The sequence below is a fragment of the Aulostomus chinensis genome, chromosome 3, assembly GCF_037954235.1.
Source record: "Aulostomus chinensis isolate RoL2024-O1b breed Wild chromosome 3, RoL_Achi_v1.0, whole genome shotgun sequence".
Lineage (NCBI taxonomy): Eukaryota > Metazoa > Chordata > Actinopteri > Syngnathiformes > Aulostomidae > Aulostomus > Aulostomus chinensis.
In genome coordinates this window covers 18,779,533-18,803,043 of record NC_141322.1, presented here as the reverse complement: position 1 = coordinate 18,803,043, position 23,511 = coordinate 18,779,533, and the positions used below count along the sequence as shown (strand labels likewise).

Genomic DNA, 23,511 nt, shown 5'->3' with positions numbered 1-23,511 from the left:
AAGAAAGAAAGGACATTATTATATGCATTGTGATGGTAGCTCTTCTTTTGTATTTAAAATGAGGTTCTATCTTATATGTCTGTGTTTGCTGTTTACAGGAAGTCTTTCTGCTACCGTCGCCTGCAGTACCTGAGCTCCAAATTTCAAATGCACATCCTCCTAAATGAGTTGAAGGAACTGGCAGCTCAGAAGAAAGTTCCTCACAGAGACTTCTACAACATACGAAAAGTAAGCCAACTCTCCAAATTGCGGCAGCAGCCAGCTTAACCAGTTTATCCATCACTGTAAGGATAGAAACAAAATCAGGCTTCTCATTGCATTCCCACAACATTGAAAGAATCTCTGCCAAATAACTGAACTGCAGCTCAAGAGTTAATATGTTGTGATTTAGATTAGAATGATACAAATCTGACATTCACTTGTTCTAGTGCCTGCTTAGTCCAAGGTGGACCTGTGTTTTGACGTTGTTGCCACCTCCAATTGCGAAAATCTACAGAAAATACTCTGAAACCTAACAATTGTTTTGTCCTGTCTCCAGGTAGACACACATATACATGCCTCTTCCTGTATGAATCAGAAGCATCTGCTGCGGTTCATCAAGAGAGCCATGAAGAAATACCCAGAGGAGATTGTTCACATTGAGCACGGGCGGGGTCAGACCCTCAAGGAGGTGTTTGAGAGCATGAACCTGACGGCCTTCGACCTGAGCGTTGACACACTTGACATGCATGCGGTGAGGAATTGCAGATGTGATATTATCTGTGAAAAAGAAGAAAAGAAATTTTAACCGTCTTCTTTCACTTGACAGGACCGTAACACATTCCATCGTTTTGACAAGTTCAATGCCAAATACAATCCCATCGGAGAGTCTATCCTCAGAGAGATCTTCATCAAGACTGACAACCACATTGAGGGGAAATACTTTGCCCACATAGTCAAGGTACAGATGACATCACAATTGATTAATTTAACTTTATTATATATCATTACACACAAACTGATACATCACTCTGTCACTTGTCATCCAGGAGGTGATGTCAGACTTGGAGGAGAGCAAATACCAGAACTCCGAGCTTCGTCTGTCCATCTACGGCCGCTGCAGAGACGAATGGGACAAGCTGGCCCGGTGGGCTGTCAAACACCGAGTGTACTCAGATAATGTCCGCTGGCTTATACAGGTGCCCCGTCTCTTGTAAGTAAAATCCCAGCTTGCTTCATTTTATATTGAACAGCAGTGAGATGATGCAAGATATTGTAGCCTTTGTATGTTGAATACTGGTCAGTATCATAAATCAGAAACTCAGTTTTGTATGATGCAAGTGAAGTGATTCTTCTGCCACCCTTTGTATTTTGTGTGCCACTATCTCTGCTTATTTGAAAATGTTGTCCACATAGTGCTCCCAGCCTATCCTAGAAATCAACAACAAAAACTATTTACGCCTGCATTTTTATGTGTATCATTGGATGTGTATCAGAGTGTGTCCCTGCATCTCCTAACCATCACTGTATTTCCAGTGATGTGTATCACACCAAGAAGCAACTGGCTAACTTCCAGGAGATGTTGGAGAATATCTTCCTGCCTCTGTTTGAGGTCACCATCAACCCCGGCAGTCATCCTGAGCTCCATCTCTTCCTGCAGCATGTGAGTACCTGAGTGCATTATGAATCATCATGAAGATCAGTGCTCAGCAAGGCTTACTGAACCTAATCCTTGTATTAAAGGTGGTCGGTTTTGACAGCGTGGACGATGAGTCCAAACCAGAGCACCACATTTTCAACCTTGACAGTCCACTGCCTGCCAACTGGACGGAAGAAGACAACCCTCCCTACTCCTACTACCTCTACTACACCTACGCCAACATGACTGTGCTCAACCATCTGCGGAGGTTCGCATCCATAAAACCTTATCAGACTGTGCATCCATTCATTTCAAAATGAAATCAAGCACAACAAAATATGTTTCTCTAAAACAGGAGACGAGGCTTCCACACGTTTGTGCTGCGACCTCACTGTGGGGAGGCAGGGCCAATCCACCACCTGGTGTCAGGTTTCATGTTATCAGAGAACATCTCCCACGGGCTGCTGCTCCGAAAGGTCAGGACACGACACTGGCTTGGCTGCACCATGTTGAAATACAGTAACACTGGCTTTCCTGCAGGAATCATCTAAAACCAGATTTAATCTTAAACTGAACAATTTATTCTCAGGGAAAATGCAATACACATTTGTATTTTGTGCTGCGAAATAAGAGATTTTTTTGTCATATATTGTAATTGATAAGTTTTCTGTGTTTCCACTGATTGCTTTGGGAGACACTGTGTAAATAGCTATTGTGCAACTTGTGAAATCATACAGAAAATAAGGAAAAAAGCAGCTCTAATTTCAAGGGACTACTCATTTGGGAACAATTCCATTCAGTCCACGTCATAATGAAGTGAGATGCACAGGTTTGAATCATGCAGTGATGCAGTGACCAGCAGGGGGAGCACACTGCTCTTTCATACTGTACAACGATTTTTATGTATGTGGTTGATGTCCATTTGTCCTTTTTAAGTGATATCTCTGGAACGCCTTTAGAAACTCTCTTCAAATTTTATATCGGTGTCCTCTGGGACTCGAGGATGAACTGAAAATATTTTGGTGCTCAAAGGTCATACCAGTCAAATGGTTGGTTGGTTTTGATTTGGCCTTTATTTGGCTTTACTTGGTTGTTTCCTGGCAGGTGCTCCATGTTAATATTGAAGAAAATACAGTCAGGTGGGCAAGAACGGATTTGTTCCACCCAGTTTGGGTTAGAAGGCTGTTGTGCTAAACAAAGGCTTCATCACCAGATCGTAATACCTGGGCACCTCCACCAGACTACCCAAAATAAAAACAACTGGAGTGCTCATAGTCTGCACGTTTATTGCGCTATGTTTTTTTATTGTTATTTTCCTGTTATTGTTATGTGCAAGAACAAAGCCTTGTTCATGAGGCTCAGTGTTCATAAACACCGCAACGTTTTCTATTTGAAGCCCTTCTCAGAGAGACTATGTTTAGTGACAGTGTTGTGTTGGATTATATTTTGGGAAGCATCATCTCCACCCTCCCACTTGGTTGTGACTGATGAAGCTTTAAACTCACTCACCTCAGTCTGTGGAGTCTTCTTTCGACAGAGTTAATTGTTTTTCTGTTTGTGTCACTCTTAAAGGCCCCGGTTCTTCAGTATCTCTACTACCTGGCTCAAATTGGTATTGCCATGTCACCACTCAGCAACAACAGCCTGTTCCTCAGTTACCACCGCAATCCTCTGCCAGAGTACCTGTCCCGAGGCCTCATGGTGTCTCTGTCCACTGACGACCCCCTTCAGTTCCACTTTACCAAGGTCAGTGGAAAGCCCCTCATATTCTTCCCCACACGGATAAATGTAAGTCTACACATAGCCAATACTGACGGTGTGTGTGTGTGTGTGTGTGTGTGTGCGTGCGTGTGTGTGTGTGCGTGCGTGTGCGTGTGTGCTCTTGTACCCAGGAGCCTCTGATGGAGGAGTACAGTATTGCCACTCAAGTGTGGAAACTCAGTTCCTGTGACATGTGTGAGCTGGCGAGAAACAGTGTTCTCATGAGTGGGTTTTCACACAAGGTAAACGGACATATCCATTATTTTGATCATGTTTAAAACATTTAAAAATGTGACATGAATTACACTTATATGGCGTTAGAAAAATCGACATATTGTCTGTCAGAATTCATGTCATCATATTAGTCCAATTGAAATTGTACTTTTTAAAACCAGACGAACACACCTAGATCTAGATGTAGTAGATTGATTTATGCAGGCATGTCGTCTGTGCAGCCTTCCCCAAATTCCCACTCATATCGCATCTCCTAATCTCAGGCCAAGAGCTACTGGCTGGGCCCGAGCTACTCCAAAGAGGGTCCTGAGAGCAACGATATCCGTCGCACCAACGTCCCTGATATCCGGGTGGCGTACCGCAGTGAGACCCTCTCTGAGGAGCTTCACCTCATCATTCATGCTGTGCGCACACAAGAGCTTGACACCATTGATGAGGAGGACTCGCTGTCCATGGGCCCTCTCCCGGGACGCCGCTGAAATCACAGTCACTTAGTTTCATCCATCCCTGGCACAGAGAAGATGGGAGCATTCAAACTGCTCGTCCTATTCACTTTTTAAACACCTTAAACCTTCACTGTATCAGAATGCTAGCAAACAGTCCAGGAGACGGTGCTGCCAGTGCACTCAGGCCTCTGCTCTCCTCTGTATCGCGTCTTGAGTCATGATTGTGTTTCAGGAAAGAGTTTTGACCTCTTTATAGCCAGCTTGGAGAAGAGTTGATGTCCACTGTGAGGCAGCATGATGAAGGCTAGCTGGGACATCCAGACAGCAGCAGGGAAACATTAGAGGGAGGCCCTTTCACTACGAGAGGCACCGAGTTGCAATGTGGTGGTGATTTCTTGATCCAGCAAGTACTGTCTGATGAGTCCAGTGTTCTGTAATTGAGTGATATTTATATTCAGAGATATTATACAGCATGTGGTATCACTGTAGTATCTGTGTACTACAGACACTGGCGGCCAGCTTATTGCTCTGAACATTGCTTATCTTCTACTACTCTAACTTTGATGCAGCCATCATCTTCATTATACAAGGCTGAAATGAAGGAACCCAGATGCAGACTTATTTGAGTAATGCTGCAGTGTTTCTGATGAATGTAAGACCTGCTTTAGCAGCAAAGGCATGGCCACAGCACTACATCAGCCATGCATGCTGCTCTGTGTGGTTTTAGATCAGGCAGTTGTGCTCACAGACTTATTCCTCCTTTATTCAAATGAGAACATAGAAGACAGAGAAACTCCACGGCCCTCAAGTCAGGAGAGAATCCAGCTCCCTGCAAAAACATTCCATTTCTATCAGACAGCAAAATTTATTCCTGTAAATATAGAACCTTGTTTTGGTTTGATGGTACATTTCTGAGGTAAAAGAGATAAAGAGGAATTGTGCAATGTAGCGATTCGTAACCACACATGAATGTGGTTGTATTCAGCGTCGTCAGAGAACACGTTTACCTCACAGTGGCCATGATGATACGGACCCTCTGTGCCTCTTGACCACACTCATTCCTTCCCTTTGCATGCAGTGCTCTGTATATATGCACCAAGACTTCACAGTGCCTTGTCATTCTCAGCTTCAGGCACTGCATGCACATCTCTCACACTGTTATCATGTATAAAGATTTGTTTTCCTGCAAAACATTACCAAGTTTAATGCCTTTGTGCTGTTGTAAAACCCTAACCCAATGGAATTGAAACCACCCAGCCGCATGCTGGGTGTAAAATAGCTTTTACCTTGGCCTTCACTGGAGGGGGAATGTTTGAGTCTCTGCTTATTAAGTGCTTTTTGCATGCCTGCATCAATAATAGATGGTAGCGGAGTCGTTTTCAACCAGCTGTAATGTAAAGCATCTTCCAACCAGCATCAGTGTCCAGACTTCTCTTTGCAGAGAGGGAGTTCTACTCTGCATGTCGAAATCAGCCATGCAGGGACGTGGTCCGGACTGTTGCATGAGTCTCGTAGCATTTTATTTAACTAGCCCCCGAAATCCAATCAAGCTGTGATGTCATCAGCTCCAAATGTTTCTGTTGTACAATCATCATATTATCACACCACTCTGGACACCGCCACTGGACACAGTACAACCTCCCTTCAAACTGTGAGCTTAAACCTACATGCTTGTGTCATGTAACACTCAAAGCCAAGACTAAGACTTAGAACTATATATATATATATATATATATATATATATATATATATATATATATATATATATGAATTTGTTTGCTTTACATGGCAGAGGACTTGAGTTGAATAAAAGATGGAAGGGAATCTTTGTTCAGCCAGAGTACTGTAGCTCGTGTTAAAGGGATGCACTGGAGATGTGCGCTGAAATTTTTTGTGTGATTGTTAAATTTCATGTACAAATGTATTTTTTGAGTACAATATAGAAATGAGATTTTATATTCACACTATTTTGATGTCAAGGTTTGTCACTCGGTTGTTGTTTTTTTTGTCCGTAACCATTGTGTTGTACTATTATGTTCTGAAAATAGATGTTTTTAGAGTTTTTCCATTAGTTTCCGTTCTGGACTCAGTATTTTAATTTGTGTTTTGTCTGCTGTAACTGTAAACCATATCCCTCCTTTATTTTCATAGACTGTTCAAGAGAGACGGATGACGCCTCAAAGTTTTAAAAATGAATGGCCTGCAGATTACAAAAAGTAGACCATTTGTAAGTGTATGAGAAAATGATCCTAATTCTCTCTTTTGATTACTTCAGTTAAAAAAAATCCTCAAATGTCTATTTTCTGGCCGTTTGAAGCAGCACATACCTCCACCAAGGCAACCTCAGTCAAACTATCCATCCGTCCATCCGTTGTCTGTCCTGTTCAGGGATTAGACCCGACCCATGTATAAAGAAATACGATATTAGGCTACGTTAAGTGGATCAACCTCAAATGTGCATAGGCTTTTCCTTGACCCATATGCCACCACTCAACCAAGTTTGGTGAAAATTGGCCTTAGCGTTTTTAAATTATCATGGAGACAAACAGCATGACCAGGCAAACGAACCCTGGTTTATGACCTCGAACTAAGAGTGGCCACAATGTGATTCTATTCATATTTGTGAACTTGTTGAAAAAGTAATGCTTCATTGATTAGTACTTCAACAAGACACTGTAATCAGTCAGCTGGTAAATAAATTGTGCGCGTTTCATGCGAGTCACAGATGCACAGCGCTAACAAAGCTAGCTAGCTAGCACTACCTGCTCGTCCCACCATCGGCACTTGTGGTTCCAAGAGTTCAAGATGGAACAGCCAAAACTCTAAATTCACAATGCTAGTCCACACACCAAAGTGTACCATCACAGTGGAGTTGTTTGATTCTTTTATACAGTCTATGTCTGTTCAGCTTATCATTCTTCATCTGACAGTTGCCACATCCACAGTAGAAAGGCTCATTGCTCCCTTCCTGGTTTATGGTTGTATGTCCAACTGACTAACAAGCTGCTAAACATCTCAGTGAAGCATCTTCTCATTTCCACAAACAGAAACTAGCAGACGCTGACAGGAATATCATGAGTTTTGCAAGTATTCACTCACAAAGTAGTAAACCATTTCCAACTGAAGTACTTGTGACACAAGAGGGAGGTTTCTTACAAATCATCCCTAGGGAGATACGAATGTTTGTACAGTGTGTCACAGCAATCAAACTGGTCATGTTAGTTGTCAAAATATTTCACAAATGTCCAGCTGCTGTTGCTGCTACATGAAAAGTTTAGGTTTGTCATCAGAGCATCTGTTCAGAATGTAACTTGAATCCATCCCAGATTTATCTGTGTTTTTAGCTGATGTAGCCATCCCAGACAACCACCAGCCAGGCTCCAAAGTCACTCTTCTACCACATGAAAACACAACAGTAATCACATTTTATTAATGGTCTAAGCACAAAGTGTAACTTTTCATGTCTTTAGCTTTCTTTTTTTTGAATGTATAACAACTAACATGTTGACTACTTTCTTACATTTAGTTGAGGCATTACAGGAATATATGTTGCAGATGGTGGGAGGGTTAGCAAAATGCTAACTGCTGGGTCCATGGTGTGTTTTTACTGTTTACATGTTACAGTGACAAACTAGTGCCCCCCGCCCTCACACCTTCATATCTCTCGTCCAGTAATCACCCACACGGAAAACACTGCAGCCTATAATGGCGTCACACAGTGATCGCAGGAGAAAAATAGCAACAACAAAAAAATCACAATAGAAGTCAACAAAAACTATTCAAATGTCAAACATTTGTACATTGTTCACTGTCTGTATAAACCTTCTGTATACTGCATCAACTACCAGTGTTCTGTTGCCATCAAGTTATTTAATGTTCATCTGATATTATCCTCATTAACTTTTACATTTATGTTGCATTGTCTTTTTAATTTTGCCTAATTTTGTGTTAATTGCCACAATAATGAATGAAACTGTTTTACGGATTCAGATGCCTCAGAGTGCACATGTAACGTCTGAATAATTAAATAAAGCATGTTTATTCACTAAACCGTTGTACTGAAACTAATGACTTCCGTTGACAAGTTACATGATAGATTGGGTTGCATATCCACCGCCTCTACTGCTGCAGAATACTTAGTATTTGTCTGACTCGTACTGCTTTACTCCCAGCCTGTCAGCGACAGTCCAGACTCCCTTCAGAAAGTCAGTGATTTTACTGAAGCACAGTCTGACATGCATTCAGACCCGGTTCTGAGGCCATGGGTCCAGGAGTCCGGCCTCTAGGAAGCTGATCAGCTTGTCTTCAGTCAAAGTGGTCACATTGGTCGTCTCCTGCCCCGTTTGTGGATTCTCTGCTGTGTGCCTTTTCTTTCAACTTCTAAATAATTTTGCTGTTTCCCATCGTTAAACTCTGCTTGTCTCCCAGGTGGAATTCATTTGCGTGTTTGGCGTCTGTGACATTTTATTACATTTCTAAATGACACATCCATCAAAAATGATCTTTTATGATAAAATATGTGTCATTCTCTGTTAATATGGCAAAGAGTACAGAGTACAATGCAATGTTATTAATGTATTTATATCAATCGGATTTTTAACATTCGCTGAAGCAGCGCAGGTCATCAGTGTTGGCTCAGGGAGATTTCTGTTATCTCAGGGTTCCTCTTAACTTGCAGCCTACATAACAGAAATAAACAAAAAAAACCCAAAACAGTCAGTTTGCAGTTGTATTCATCGGTGTTATGATTCTATCTTCAGACAAATGAAGCTGGCGTGACACGTACAGCCATGTCCAACTTGACTTCTTGTAATTGGAAGAAGACTTTCCCTCCCTCCTCTGGACACACAGCCTTCAGTTCCTCTCTGCTCATCCCCAGGAGCAAGGAGCCGCTCAGCACACCCAGACAGGCTACGGTGCTGCAGGAGACGACGGCCGGGAACCAAAAAACATCACTTTGTTAGTCTCTAGTGTGTTAACTCTGCGGTTTTGCGGAAGTAACTACGGAGACAACCTACAGAAACACTGCAGCAATGCAAACAAACCACACGGTTGTATTATACAAACACGAAAAAATTAATTGGACTTAGTCTGTGTTCTTACATCTTTGTAAAACCCAAGTGTATAAGCCAGGCTTTAACTTCAGCAGGCTTGGACTTTTTGGTTAGGACCGGGGGAGCTCCAGGTTGCTGAGGAAGTAGCAAACACACATGAACAATTCAGGTACAGTCTGATTAAGTGCGATGTGACGCTAGCAACTTCTAATTAACAACCTCATCAATAGGTTTTCCATCACAGGGCTCCAGAACATTGTTAGGGACGTAACCCTCCTGTCCATCGGTGTTCTTCACCTTCCACCACAGCTTTGACGTGTCCAGCAGCTGTGAATAGACAAAAACACACACACACATGCACACAATCTTCAAAGTTTTGTATCTGAAATACAGAAGCTGGGTTACACGCCACCAGTGCTCACCTCGACTATTTCACCTTGCTTGATGGTGAGCTCCATGTGCTTTCTTGAAATGAAGTCACACGTAGCACGCATGTGATGCAGCTTTGACTCTCTTAAAAAAAAAAAAAGGGAAAAGAAACATAAAGTTAAAGAAAAATGAACTCCAGCCCCAACTGTAGAAGAGCTAAAGAGCTCTTGCGTGTCATTACCAACCACGTTAGAAGCTGCACTTCACTCAAGTACGGCACTAATAGGTCATTCCAGCCTCACCACCAGGTTTTCCTCCAATACTGCCTCACTTTTTGATGCTTCCAGAATGCAGGGAGACAGACACTTCTATTTAGCTTGAAGCTAACACCAACCTAGCGCCACCCTCCACAAAAAAAAAAAAAAAAAAAAATTTAAAAATTGAAGAAGTGTCCAGGTGCATCATCGGGTATTCTCCATGTAGTGCTTTTTCCAGCTGTATGCTGAGTAACCCACAGAGAGATTGGAGCTAAAACCAAAGAATCAGCCTTGTCTGTAATATCTGTATGTACTTACACTTTGGAAGAACCCATCCGTTTAAACCAGGATTTAACATCTGTAGGCTTGGACTTCTTGGTTTGGATAGGAGAAGCCTTAGGCTGCAGAGGAAGTGGTGACACACTATAATCACACTGGAATGATATAGGAATAAATGCAGGGGGGCAAAGGGACACTGATAGCTTCTTCGTTAGCCACCTCATCAAGTTTTCCAACCCAGGGCTCCAGGACGTTGTTGGGGACGTATCCTTCCTGTCCGATGCTGTTCTTCACTTTCCACCACAGCTTTGATGACTCCAGCAGCTGTGGACGTACAAAAAGCACAGACAATCATGGTCCTCACAGGTTTTCTATCTGAAATGTGTCGGCTGCTAAATAGAGACTGAATCTCACCTCAACTACTTCCCCTTTTAAGATGGTGAGCTCCATGTCGTTCCTTGCCACAAAGTCATTCATAGCACGCATGTAATGTGGTTTCGACCCTCCTGAGCTAAATACATGAACAGCAAAGGGGAAGAAAAGAAAAACTCAGAACTCTAACATGTCGACGGTTAATTGACCTGTGCTGACATGCTGATGCGTACCACACTGTTGAAGGTGCTGGTGTGCACTTGCCAGACATCTAAACAGAGAAAGCAAATGTTTCCGTTGTGTTTTTTTCTCCTTTCCGGAGGAGCTAAGAGCATATACGGTTATATTTCTCACTACTTTACCGCCTGCTAACAAGTTTACCTGGTTGGATGCCAGCTGGCACATCTCCGGTCCTCTTTCTGGTGTCACATTGGATTCGGGTGCTTCGTGCAGCTCAGGAGGCTGCCAGCCATCAGAGAAGGTCAGAGTGAAGGTCGGGATGTCCTCATCGTCCTCCGGCCATTTGGTGCTGCTCAGAACCATAAATAATTTTGCTTCATATACCCGCCATTCCAACATTTAATTTAATTAGAAAAATTTAATAGAAAAAAAATACTACATAACAATACATTTCTACCAGGTTCCCACCTGGGAATGTTCCAGGCGTCTCCCAGAGACTGCCACAGCTGGTCCTCCTCCCCAGATGCCTCCTCACTCAGGAGGCGAATGCTCTGAGGAGTAAACAGAGGAGCGACGATGGTCGGTGGCAGATCCTCAGGACAGTGAGGTACAATCTGGTGAGGAAAATTAGGATTATCCGTTAGAAAATAGACGCAGTAGTGTCTTTGTGCAGGTCCAGTCCTGTAGCTTGGGCCTTGTTCAGTGCTGCATGTTTATTACATGAGAGCTCATGACCAAACCGTTCAAAGTTAATGATTATAAAAACGAAAATCAGGGAAGGAAAAAACTATCCAAAAAGAGCACAATGAATGACAAGGCTCCTAATGTGAGAACATAGGAACATACATATGTTCATGTTTGCGAAAAAGCACAATTGTAAAGTGCGAGATGTCATGACTTACGAACGCTAACGTGGAGAACAAGGAGTGAACACATTCAGGGGCACTGAGGTCCTTAATCTGTCCATTCAGCTCTGACTGTCAAAATAAAAGCAGTTCCAAAGTACATATGCAGCTGCAAGACTTTCATATTCATGGTACAACACACAAAAGTGAAGAAACAGCGATCATGATGACAATATGGGAATATCATGAAGGATCACCAACCAGAAGGTTGAAAGCATATTTGATCTTATGTAGACAAGTGGCAAAATCTCCTTCAGGGGGCATGCCGTCCAAAACTGAAAAAAACAAAAACAAAAACCAGTTAGCCTGCAAATGATGAGGATCACAAGTGGTCATCTGATTTTGTTTATATCATAAGACATTATTGTATTTTGATCTCACAATCTGACACCACTTTCTACATTATACTACCTTTTCCTTTTTTATTTTTCTTCTTTTTCTTTGCATGTTTTGCCGCGACCGCAGCCACGTGTCCCGCGAAGATTTCAATGTCCTTCGAAATATGATTCCAGATGTCCTGGGAGTTGGGAAATCACTTTCATGTTACTCACTGCTTTGCTTAAAAAAATGAATTAATTCTATGTGAATAGTGCAAAAAAAAACCATTCATCCCGTGTTCTGTCGATAATAGAACAGACACCGACCGCGTTTCTGTCCAGCTCTGTGTATGAACGTGGAGCAGGTAAAGGTACTTCTGCCAGGCTTGCGGCCTCCTCCTTGTCATCCTGCTCTTGAAGCGCAACCAGTTCAGGCTCAGGCACGTTATCTTCCTCTGCAACCGAGACCAGAATGAAAATGATACTGGCATCATTTTGAACGCACCAGTTTCATGGAAGCTGTTACTGCCTCACCGTAATCGACAAGAGGCTCCTGGGGTGCTGAATCAGCTGCAGGCTTCTGCTCCTGGGGCTCAGGTGTTTTGCCAGCCTCGGTAGTGTCGTTCACTGCCTCACGTCCTTCTGCACTTCCTGCGGTGCTGCTTGGAAAGAGTCAAAGGCACAAATGAATAAAGATACCAACTCTGCTCGACGATGCACCTGCAGGTCCTCACCGGACACGTGAGTCCTCCAGGCTGCGTGATATTGCTTTGGAGAGACTCTTCAGAATGTCGTCCGCCTGTAGATATTAAAACGTTCCCTGGATCATGTCGTTGTCTTATAAGTCATGATGAATGCTGCCTCCGTGGCTTGTTCTCACCCTTAAATCCTCACACTGGAACATGAAGACGTTTGGTTTTCCTCCATAACTGACCGACAACGTGAGGAGGGAATTAAACTCGGAAGCGTCCAAAACAGCTTTCAGCTCCAGGACGTCACTGACAGCAAATGTTTCCAGTTCTTCCTGAGGGGGGAAAAAAATAGATCTTAACTTTTAGTCATGACATCCACGTCATGTCATAGAAATGGAAAAACACCACACATCTGTGGCATGAAGCCGACTGCTGTGCAGGGTGGGATTTTTGCTGAAATGATACATGTTTTTTGAAATTATGACAACAATGTTAATAGGAATCACAAAACATGCAAACAAAAGATGCGATGTAATGTGACTGTAGGTTACCCAAAAGAGGGTATATTTTAAAGCTAAAAGCAGATTTGAAATGTAATTATTTAAATGTTATTATGCATAACAGAGGATTTGTAGGTTTTCTTTTAAGAACTATTCGACTCGAGAGGGAATCTTTCAGGGATTGAAGGTGCATGACATCACTGATGTCCATGATGTAGTCGGGCACAAAAAGGAGCTTTGAATTTGTTCTAAAGCTCCCTGGCAGCCAGAGGTTTTCTAATAACAGGATGTGCACTCTTTTTTTGGTTTAGGATCCTGGTGAAAGTGTCTTTTAAGTCCATCCATCCATCCATTTTCTTTGTCTTATCCTGTTAAGGGTCGTGGGGGCTGGAGCCTATCCCAGCGCTTTCAGGCAAGAGGCAGGGTTCACCCTGGACAGGTCACCAGTCCAACGCAGGACCAACACATAGAGACAGACAACCATTCACACTCACAGTCACACCTATGGTCAATTTAGAGTATCAATCAGCCTCGTCCTCTCTTGATGTCTTTGGACTGTGGGAGGAAGCTGGAGTACCAGAGAGAACCCACACAGGAACAGGGAGAACATGGAGACTCCACACAGAAAGATCCTGGGACTCGAACCTGGAACCTTCTTGCTGTGAGGCCACAGTGCTGACCACTGCACCACCGTGCTGCCCTTTTTCTTTTAACTCATTTAATCTTAAGATATTTGATCAGGAAAAGCTTGTACATAAACGTAGGAATGATTTGCGTACTGCAAATGTCAAATCATAATTCTTCGCCATAGTGTGTATTGAAATAGAAATATATATATGGAGATATAGACTTTTGTCCCTAATTATCAAGAACAGTGTTGAGCGATTGCTCCAAAATTCAAAGACAAACTTTGTTAAACAAAGTTAGAGCCATCGGGTGAACAGATACTGACTTTTGTGACAGAAAAAAAGAAGGCCCATGAATAAACCTTGAAGGACACCCTGATTAATATTGTCTTACTAATGCATTGATAGACTAAAGAAACATGTCGTCTTGACCTCGATCTTCACCAGAAAAGGAAATCCATGTTTCTAGCTTGCACATTTCATTGTATCGCAAATATAATTTCCACACTCTTGAGTAGAACCTGACATCATGTGGCTACTGGAACACTGACATCTTGGATGAGACCACAGGTTGGATTTTACAGTTCTCAGTTACCTTTGTTTCCATGTCAGTGAGCATCAGATTAGCATCCCGCAGTTCCAGCACCATGTTCTGACCCCACACTCGACCCATCCTGTCCAACAGCTTCAGCTGCTCCACACAGTCGGCTATGTTTCTCAAGCCCATCCCATCCAGTTCACAGGTGAACAAGTGCTGGTTGCAGAGTGACATGAACACACACACACACACACACACACGAAAAAAATTCAACCTGATCTGATTCAGGGCAGGCTGCATTTGAACAGATTTATAAAATGTGATGTCACCTCCACTCTGTACTTGTGCTTTTTCATCATCTTGTTCATCGACTCTGCGTATTCCTTCCTTTGCACTGTTGAAACATGAACCAGTGCTCCGTATTCAGACAAGATTAAACTGAACAGGTGCAATCACACGTTCGGTACAGCAGAGTTTAAACACTCACAGTATATTGACTTTGCGCTGGGCCTCGACATACATGACGCCTGTGATGACACCTCATCCATGGTGGAATAACCGCTGTCACAACACCAACAAGCACGTCACAACACTGATGGGCTCCCGATAAATGGAGCAATCGATCAACCACTTAAAATGATGATACTTAGACTCGATGGATCCGGCGTAGCTGCTGGTGTCATTGTTGCTGTTGGTCCCGATCATCATCAAAAGGAAGCCAACACACTTGTGAGAGTGTCACGCATGAAACGATTCATCCAACCACGAGTGCTTAAAACCAGCTGAGTCAGCAGCCTTAATCAGAAGACCAGACATCAGAAAATCCTTCATTGGCCATAAGTGTTCGTAACAGTGTCAGACGCTGATTTGATGAGTGGGTTTATGTTTTCAAAAGACATCAGTGTGTGTGTGTGTGTGTGTGTGTGTGTGTGTGTGTGTGTGTGTGAGTGCGCGCGCGCATGTTTCACGATGCTTTTATTCCAAGTGGACTAAATAACAAACATGCTGGGCTCACAGATATCAACAGATATGAAGTCAGACTTTGTTCAATCCACACCTTCGTCATTGGCAATAAATCAGTAAAACATCAACAACAGTAAACTGTTTACTAAGAGAATCATTTTTTATGCTTTTCTCTAAAATGCTTCTTCGATACTTCAATGATTTTTGTAAATTTTGTTCCTAAGTTCCTCTAAAATACCCTGTAGCTACCCGATACATTCACAATACGTATCCTTTAGTTAAATTAAATTGTAATTTCCCTTTATATTTTTACAGCTTAATATTTTTTCTTACTTAAGAAAATTTTGATCCAATTCACGTGAATCTTACCTTTTCTGGCTGGCGGTTGAGAGTTGTTGTTATTCCTTCTGTATTGTTGATCCCTGTGAATAAACTCAACTCATCTTTTTTTCTCAGTGAGTGTCATGAAATATACAAGACTTCTTCACAGAGGAAGAGGTGGAGGAGGACAAAGTCCAGTGTCGATAGCACAATTAACGATGGGATACTGTGACGTCTTGGTTGCAGCTGCTGTTAGTGCAGCATGTCAGCTGAGCAAAGGTTACCAGATACGGAGGAAATGGCATTTCCCAGGAACAAAGTTTCCAGGGCTCTAAACGTTCGAGCTTTCTCCATTGTGCTCCTCAAAAATACTCCGATATCATACAAATCACCTACCAGAGGTAACTGCGTACAACCTGCAAAATACACATTACTGCAGATCTGAAAACATACTGTGACACACTAATTTCAGGGAGGATCATACATCTTAGTTTATATAAAATGCGTAGTGTAAACACTTCACAATCATACAATAAAATAACAGCATGTTCAAAATCTACTTCATGGAGGAAACCTGGTTATGACAGCCAACCACGGACAGATTAAATACCTTTAAGACCCTCGGGGAAAAAGGAACATCAAATCTGGCTCAGACAAGGCGGGCGCATGATTCAGTTACAGATATGTAATACCACCCCCCCCCCCCCCCCCAGAAAAAAGTGGACTAGATAGTGATGATGTCATGTATTGTATTCCAGAGATTCTAAATCAAACCCTTGGAACCAGGCTAATGTCACCTGGAGCTGAAGACTGATAAGATAAACATGGATGAAGCAAATTAGCTCTATGCTGAAGCTGGACATTTTATTTCACTGAAACAACCAGGCTGAGTTTTTATACCAGCAGAGGAGCAATCATACTGGCAAACATTAACCAGGAGGAATTCCTCCACCAGTGGAATGAACCCACTCAAGAGAACACGGCCGAGCTGTACAGTCGCGTTTATCAGAAATGGAAACGACTCACTTAGTTTTAATGTAATTTATATGCATCCTGAACCTGAGAGTTTAACAGAAATCAACCAAGCGCATTAAAAACACATCTTACAGCACAGTAAATAATAGTCTGTATGGCAAGTCTCATTGTTATGTTGCTTTCTTCAGAGAAAAGTATAGTCCTCACACTCACGGCAACAGGCTCCACTTCTAACAGGTTTTCACTCCAGAAAGAAGCCAGATTGATGTAACTGAACAAGAGATAGTAATAGAGTTTAAGTTTCTCCTTCAATCCGTCGCCTGCACCTGTTGGATTCAACCACTAGAGGTCGACAAGGTTGCAGCAGGAGACTCGGGAGGTGCAGGAAATCATCCGTCATCCTTCAGCTTCAGGAAAAATGAAGCAAACATTGATATGGACATGCAACAGTCAACAGAATCAGAGGTGGTGTGATTACTGTCATTAACAATGTTGTACATGAAAATAATCAAACATTTTTTGGTGCATTTTTATTGATAAAATACACATAAAAATTACAGTTTGAAAGCACCTCCATTCAAGAAGCCATAAAACAAAAATCCGCACCTGAAGTGCAGTTCCATCATTTCATAACAGATCCAAATAGCTCAGCGTTTAGTTAAATGGCTGCTTGGATACAATAAATTGCTTTTTAAAAAAAAAAATCAAATGATATATGTATATATACAAACACATACACACACACACACAATTGAAAAAAAACACACATGCTATGATACACATACACTCACCAGTTTACACAGACTGAATTGCTGCAGTATAATACCAAATCAAATCCTTCACGGAGGATTATAATGTTCGATCTTTACTGAATCTGTTTTTTGTTTTTTTTTTAAACAGGTGGTTTTTAAAGGCTGTAACTTGTGGTGCAGCTGGTTGGCTGCTGGTTTATTCTGAGAGGTGTTCCTAATATTCTATCACTCAATAAATTATACGATTTTGTGTTAGCACTAGGAACGCCTCCCAGTGTTACCTCGTAAAGTTCAACAGCACCATAAATTACAGCCTCCACAGCGACCATAAAAATAACTGGACACCATTTAATCAGATTAAAAACATTATAATCCTCATTAATGGAAGGCTAATTGTAGGCCTGATATGTTACACTGGTAATATTTACTATCTAGGTGTACATAGTTAATTGTTGAGCGTTAGCAGAAAAATAGAATACCACAAGATAAAACTGAGGGCCAAATGTCTTGAAGACAGATACTCCGAACCAATATTCTGACAAAGGTTTTTAAAGTAAACGTGGTGTAAGGATTGTGGAGTACCACTGGACTCTGTACGGCTGAAAAAAACTCTTTCAACCATAGAATATTTGCTATAATGGCCTCCTGTTAGATGTGCTGCTACTAAAAAATACTACCATAAAAGGTCTTCTGCCCCTTCTCTTGAAGTAAGAAAGGAAAGTTGGGTAATTTCTGACCCATTTAGGACAAACATGGCATGGAGCAATTTCTGTAACTTATTAACAAGGTTTAACGTTCCTGTGTGGCAGCAGGACTTCGGCCCACGCATTCATCACACCAACCTGCAGCTCCTGCAGAGCACAACGCCTCCTGCTACGTCTACACATGGAAGCATCACAGCGACGCATGCGAATCCTACTGTAATGTTGTGCATACTTCTAAATGTGATTACACTTAAGTACTTCTTTGCTAGCAGTATGTGACTCAGTGGCAGTGTGGAACCTCCGGTCATAAACAATTTGAGTGGCGTCCTCACTGCGCCTGCAGGACCTGGGCGATGTTCAGGCCTGGGCCGGAGGGCAGCACCCAGCCTTCCTGGCCTTGGTGGCCCTGTAGCAGACAGTACAGCTGTTTTAGGTGCATCACTATGTTGTCTTTGATATCTGGTATTGAGATCTGCAGGCGAACGCTGCCGCTGTCAAAGGAGCGAGTGTTGTCTCCCGAAAACATCTCGCTTATCATTCGGGCCACAACCGGGATGATCTGGAGACGAGAGAACGGGCGCCATTAATACGCAAAACAAGAGCAGAGGGCACATCTAGCTGCCATCGTCCCTGACAGATAAATAAACACATAAACAAACGACGAGTGAATGAGGAAGCATGAGCAGCGCAATCTGCAATGGGACATCAACTAACTCATCTATTTTTTTTCATTCATAAAACTCAGATTATTAAAGAAGAAAAAAAAGAACTTCAGATTAAATTGAAGTGTTTAACTCATGCTCCATGTTCCGACACTGCTGGAAGATACTGGTATCCAACACCAGTGACACAAAATGCGGCAACAATTCCAAACAACAAAGAACCGCAACATGCAGAGGTGATCATTCACTTGCGTCTTGTGGAAATACTTCTGTTGTTGTGTTGTGCATCTCATCTATTAATGTGTCCTTTCTTTGAACTATGAACCTGAGCCTGGTGAACTGGGCTATAAATGTCTCACCTGCACCATGATCAGTTTCCTCTCCCTCGGCTTCCCATCGGGCCACTCCTCTCCAAAACACAGGCTGATTTCAAACCGAGGGGGGCTCGGCGTCTGGCCGCGCTGGTGAGCGATCACACCTGCAAGCCAAACAAACAATAGCTGCATTTTCAATAAACACACAAGCCCAAAAACCCCAAGTAAACAAACACACAGTTACATAACACAAGTTATTTTACTGTGTTGTAGAAATGTTCACGTACCGCTGAGAAAAGACTCCAGGCAGAAGAGTTTGACCTTCCTCTGTCGCTCTATGAGATTGGGTGTGGCTGCATTGGGGGCACAGGGCCCAGACCAGTACACCTTGCACTGGCACAGGCGGACAGCGTAGATATCGTGGCCACTGACCTCCAGGATCAGACCTCGGTCCATCACATCCAGCAGCCGGTTGGTGAAGACTCTCTGCTTATCATTGGTAATGTGCTCTGTGGTTGGAAAACGTAACTGCTCCAGGTTGATGGGCCCGAACAGTTCTTCCTGGTTGACCATGGGGCCCAGATCCCCATAGAACAGCCTGCAGCCCTGCGGGTTACTGACGGTGATGGTGGGACACATCTCCTTCCCTCGGTACTGGAACTGGACCTCCAGGTCGGTCACTGATTTGAAGACGAACACCAATGTGAGTTTTTCATGTGCGTTTGAGGACACGGTGAGTGCAGGCCATCGCACGTTAGCCTAAACTAGACTGAACTAGTCTAGTCCTGAACAAGGCCTGAGAAACACAGGTAGTTGAGCCTAAGTGTGTACAAGCACGTTTGTCTCCTACAGTGTACTTTGTTTGAATAGTTTGAGTGCTTCCTACCCAGCCTGGTGTGGATGAAGGAGTTGAGCTTCAGCGCGGTAAAGCTGCACACACGCAGGCGGAGCGGTGAATTCACCAGATTTACCACGAGTGATGTTGCAACGCAATGTGAGCCTGAGATGAGTGAGCCTGAGCACCTTTCTTTTGTTGTCTTTTGCTTGTTATAGTAGAGACCCGCAAACTCTCAGCACAGCATGTTCAGCAGAGCTTGATCGGATCTCAAGTTCTGTTCAGTCTTGCTTGCGTTCCCATGATGAAGTATAATATGAACCCAGTACAGCTCAGCGATGATGTCATTCTACTCTGGTCAAGTCAGGTCTGGAGCAAAGTGTGTGTGTGCAGTTGGAATGCACCCTGAGATGGTGAGTTCAAAGCCACTCTCGTCAAGATGGAGAGGACACCTTAGCCAGCGCTGGAAATATTGACCCGGCTGTGTTCAGCGGCTACCAAACCCACTGACCATTACTCACTAATCAGCACACAGTGGCTCACGTCAACATGTTTAGCCTCAGACAGACACATGCTAGCTTAAACGGCTACAGGCTGTAGAACAGTGGCCATAGTTCTAAATCCTGCATGGTCACTTACTTGGGAGGGAACTGATCCACATCTCTGGAGAAGCAAAAAAGGCTTCAGGTAGAGGAGGCGGCTGCATGGCGTGATCAGGTAGAGCAGCAGGGGGTATATCACCCAGGGGTGTGGGGTGCATCTCCACATCCTGTGGCTCCTGTTTAGGCCAGATTTTAATGGGTTCCTCTTTGGGCCAGACCTCATTCGTGGGGGGACAGCTGGGGGGCTGCATGGAGGACTCTGATCCCATAGGAGACCACATAATAAGAGGAGACGGGCTTGTGCCTAATGACAGGAAGAGAGGAGAAGTGATTGGAACACTTAGCAAAGCAACAGAAGTAGCTGCTGATTAGCCTGGCGTCTAAATCCGTCTGTTATTCTACACGAATACGAGTCAGGTAGCTCGTCTCCTATCTACCTTCCTCAATCTTGGTTTACTTGCTATCACAGCTTTTTTAAAAATTCAAATTTTCCAACAAACGCCCCCCCCCCCCCCCTATTTTAAGAGTGAAAATCTGAGAATTAAAGTACAGAAAGTGATGTCAGGGAACATCCCTCACCGTTTGAGGGGTACGGAGGAAGAGATTCTGGTGTATTTGGGACATCCTCCTCAACACCGTCTTCATCATGTGGAGTCCAAGAACCAGCGTCGGAAGAACCTGATGTTTATGGAAATGGGGGGGGGGGGGAGAAAGTATTTAACTTTATTCTTTTGCAAGGTAGAGACGACATCATAGCAGTATGGAGAACCTGTGTGTTACCTGGGTTACTGAGGGGTTGGGGGATGTCGCACACGTCATATATCTTCAAGGGATTCATAGGGACCTCTTTGGTTCCATCATAGATGAGGTTGAACTCTCGGCTTTTGTTCAGGGCGCAGCGGAGTTGAGCTTTCCACTTGGCGGGATCAGGTTCATCAGCTCCCTCTTGGAACTTCCCCGTCTCCACAGCCCACGCCTGCAGGAACATCAGAACATATAATAGCATCACTTTCACAGCCCTGGGTTGAGTGTGTTTGTTTTGGATGTATTTTCAAAAGGAACGTATTCACGTACTGAGCTCAGGGAGACGCTTCTCCCTCTTTCTGTATCAACTCTTTGTGACTCAAGAACACACAAACCTTCAGTGGTATACTTTTCGCTAGAAGCTGACTGTGACTTACAGCTAACAACAGCTACAGCTGTTTGTGCTAATCCACGAATTTGTTGCTTTAAGGAGGAAAAATAAAACAGAGCATTTGAGTTGTTGTTAGCCTCGAGCTAAATGTAAGTGGCTGGCTCTTTCTGCACGCTGGAGTCAAAGAGAATTGACGCAGTTGTGATTAAAGCATCTTGGTGAACTCAAGACACTGACGTGGGGTACTGGAAAGGCCTGAGCCCTGGTTGTTGATTCATGACAGTGATAGGAGTTCAGCCCCAAGATGGTTGGATATCACAGCGTCCTTTGGATGTCAACATCTCTCCCTTTCTTGGGTGCACATTCACCAACTGTGGTGACTTAGGACAGACAAATGATGAACAACTGTTAGCACCTTGAATATAGTGTCCTCATCCTCGTGCTGGGGTGTGTGTCTGGTAGCGTGCTTCCATGGGATCTTGAAGCGCATGGCCTCCCGGTCGATCCACTCCAGCCCCGGGTATCTCCCGCTGTCCACCTGAGCCACCAGCCAGGGCTTCAGACGGACGCGCCGTGGGGTGACTGACATGTTGACTGGCGAAGAAAACACACCAGTCAGCGTCGGTGGAGGGAAATTTTATGCCTAAAATTTAATCCAACTGCAAAGAAACCCGGCGATAAACGCTGTAGCTGTGCGCGCGATGACGCAAAATCCTGGAAACATTTCGTCCTCGCTTTGACTGACCTTCAACTCACTCCTCTATGCCGATCCTGCACGCAAGTTACGCCACGTTTAAGATGCCAAGATCTATCGATCAAAAGGTGTAAATAACAGTCCATAACTATAACTAACAAAGCAGCTGAAACCAAACCCAAGAGCGACACACATACCTGTGAACCAGGAAGTTGGAGGACACTTGGTCGGCCTGCCGCGAGCCAACAGCTGGAAATTAACCCGTCTGAGACCTGAACGAGTCCAAACCAACTCAGCAGTTTTCCCCCGGCCGACACTCGACTCCGCCAAGCTGCTGGACAGCAAAGCTACAAGTTTTAGTCGGGAGAACTGGGAAGAAAAACTGATGTTTTTCACTCGACCTGGCCCTTCCCCTTCCCTCACCGAAACTCAGGTACGCGCGTGACGTCACACCAGTGACACACCTTTTCTGATTGGCAGCGGGCAGGGCAGGATTTCATGAAGCACGTGGACAAAACACCTTAGCGGAGGGGACGACCTCCTCACAACAAAGCTTTCATTGTGCGCCCACTGACGTTGTGCCCAGGTGAGCTGGATTCCTGGAAACGTTTATTTTGAGAAAAATAATTCTTTATTATCATTTGTTTATCAGCGTTATCACGCTCATTGTATTCACGCCTGCAGTTGAGTCTGTTATTTCTCCGAAACGTGACGGTTTGCTTAACTCTCCGGTTGTTTTACATGTAAAGAGATTAAAACACGCTGCAGGTTCCATTCTAGATGATTAGCCTATGAATTCCCATAGAGAGGAAGAAATGAAGAGAGCGTCTAAATAAAACATTATTACAAGTGAATACGTGCAAGATATGTAAAACGACACTTGCAAACTCTTATGTTTGCGCCAGTCTCTTGCATGAATGTCTTTCATCAATCGCTCTGAAGTCGCACGGGACGGTCGATGATGATCTTGTTGCCATTAGCAGCTGAAACGACAGTAACACGCCACTCCCTGAAACTACGCATCGTTACGTGTGTCCGTTATCCAGCTGCGCATCTGTCCCTCGCTGTACCGAGTTTCGGCACATGCATATGCCTGTTATCGCGCGTGTAAATGGTAATAACAGGGATTTGCATGTCAGGAGCAGAATGGGAGGCTGTTGGAGGTGTGGGGCGGGAGTGCGTGTTGGGTTGTTTGAGGTCACCTTTGGTTCCAGCTGCAGGGAAATATCAAAGGATGTGCTTGATGCAGATGTTGGAGGGTAAACCGCCCGGGGGTGAAGTCCCTCGACGGCCCCTGAGAACAACCTGGGGGCTGTTTTATTATCACTGAAGTGATGGTTTTTGTTGAATACGGGATACTTTCAGTCTCTGCAGGTCAGATCTTGCTAACACGGTTGTGTCCTAAA

The 23,511-nt window shown here is 43.7% G+C and overlaps 3 protein-coding genes across 10 annotated transcripts in view; 1 reads left to right on the top strand and 2 right to left on the bottom strand.

The window, feature by feature from the left end:
- ampd2a (adenosine monophosphate deaminase 2a) overlaps nt 1-8,100 on the top strand; it is a 33,801-nt gene extending 25,701 nt beyond the window's left edge. For all 7 annotated transcript variants that reach the window (XM_086199278.1, XM_086199277.1, XM_086199280.1 and 4 more), the window contains 10 exons: nt 99-228; nt 539-733; nt 809-940; nt 1,029-1,192; nt 1,516-1,642; nt 1,723-1,886; nt 1,974-2,094; nt 3,191-3,364; nt 3,511-3,621; nt 3,877-8,100. In XM_086199278.1, coding sequence (XP_086055404.1) covers nt 99-228; nt 539-733; nt 809-940; nt 1,029-1,192; nt 1,516-1,642; nt 1,723-1,886; nt 1,974-2,094; nt 3,191-3,364; nt 3,511-3,621; nt 3,877-4,092 — 1,534 coding nt within the window. In that variant the 3' untranslated portion in view covers nt 4,093-8,100. The remainder of the gene's footprint in view (nt 1-98; nt 229-538; nt 734-808; nt 941-1,028; nt 1,193-1,515; nt 1,643-1,722; nt 1,887-1,973; nt 2,095-3,190; nt 3,365-3,510; nt 3,622-3,876) is intronic.
- On the bottom strand, nt 7,470-15,995 carry eps8l3a (EPS8 signaling adaptor L3a). The gene is made up of 23 exons (XM_086199288.1): nt 15,481-15,995; nt 14,795-14,943; nt 14,636-14,709; nt 14,478-14,542; nt 14,206-14,364; nt 12,673-12,816; nt 12,527-12,591; nt 12,327-12,451; nt 12,120-12,247; nt 11,887-11,992; nt 11,677-11,750; nt 11,473-11,547; nt 11,039-11,184; nt 10,772-10,919; nt 10,624-10,661; nt 10,433-10,529; nt 10,238-10,342; nt 10,058-10,140; nt 9,536-9,626; nt 9,333-9,440; nt 9,163-9,248; nt 8,846-8,978; nt 7,470-8,738 (listed from the first exon to the last, which is right to left on the bottom strand). The coding sequence occupies exons 2-23, from the start codon at nt 14,854-14,856 to the stop codon at nt 8,727-8,729; spliced, it is 2,124 nt and encodes a 707-aa protein (XP_086055414.1). The 5' UTR covers nt 14,857-14,943; nt 15,481-15,995; the 3' UTR covers nt 7,470-8,726.
- Nucleotides 15,996-16,327: 332 nt separating this feature from the next.
- Nucleotides 16,328-22,568, bottom strand: irf6 (interferon regulatory factor 6). 2 transcript variants are annotated; one of them, XM_086199290.1, is made up of 9 exons: nt 22,303-22,568; nt 22,157-22,219; nt 21,827-22,070; nt 21,057-21,252; nt 20,856-20,954; nt 20,314-20,580; nt 19,127-19,519; nt 18,885-19,003; nt 16,328-18,422 (listed from the first exon to the last, which is right to left on the bottom strand). In XM_086199290.1, the coding sequence occupies exons 3-9, from the start codon at nt 21,998-22,000 to the stop codon at nt 18,192-18,194; spliced, it is 1,479 nt and encodes a 492-aa protein (XP_086055416.1). In that variant the 5' UTR covers nt 22,001-22,070; nt 22,157-22,219; nt 22,303-22,568; the 3' UTR covers nt 16,328-18,191. The 2 variants fall into 2 exon arrangements, with proteins under 2 accessions (XP_086055416.1, XP_086055415.1); XM_086199289.1 differs by lacking the exon at nt 22,157-22,219 and having other exon boundaries at nt 16,329-18,422; nt 21,827-22,005; nt 22,303-22,567.
- Between the last annotated feature and the right edge of the window lie 943 nt (nt 22,569-23,511).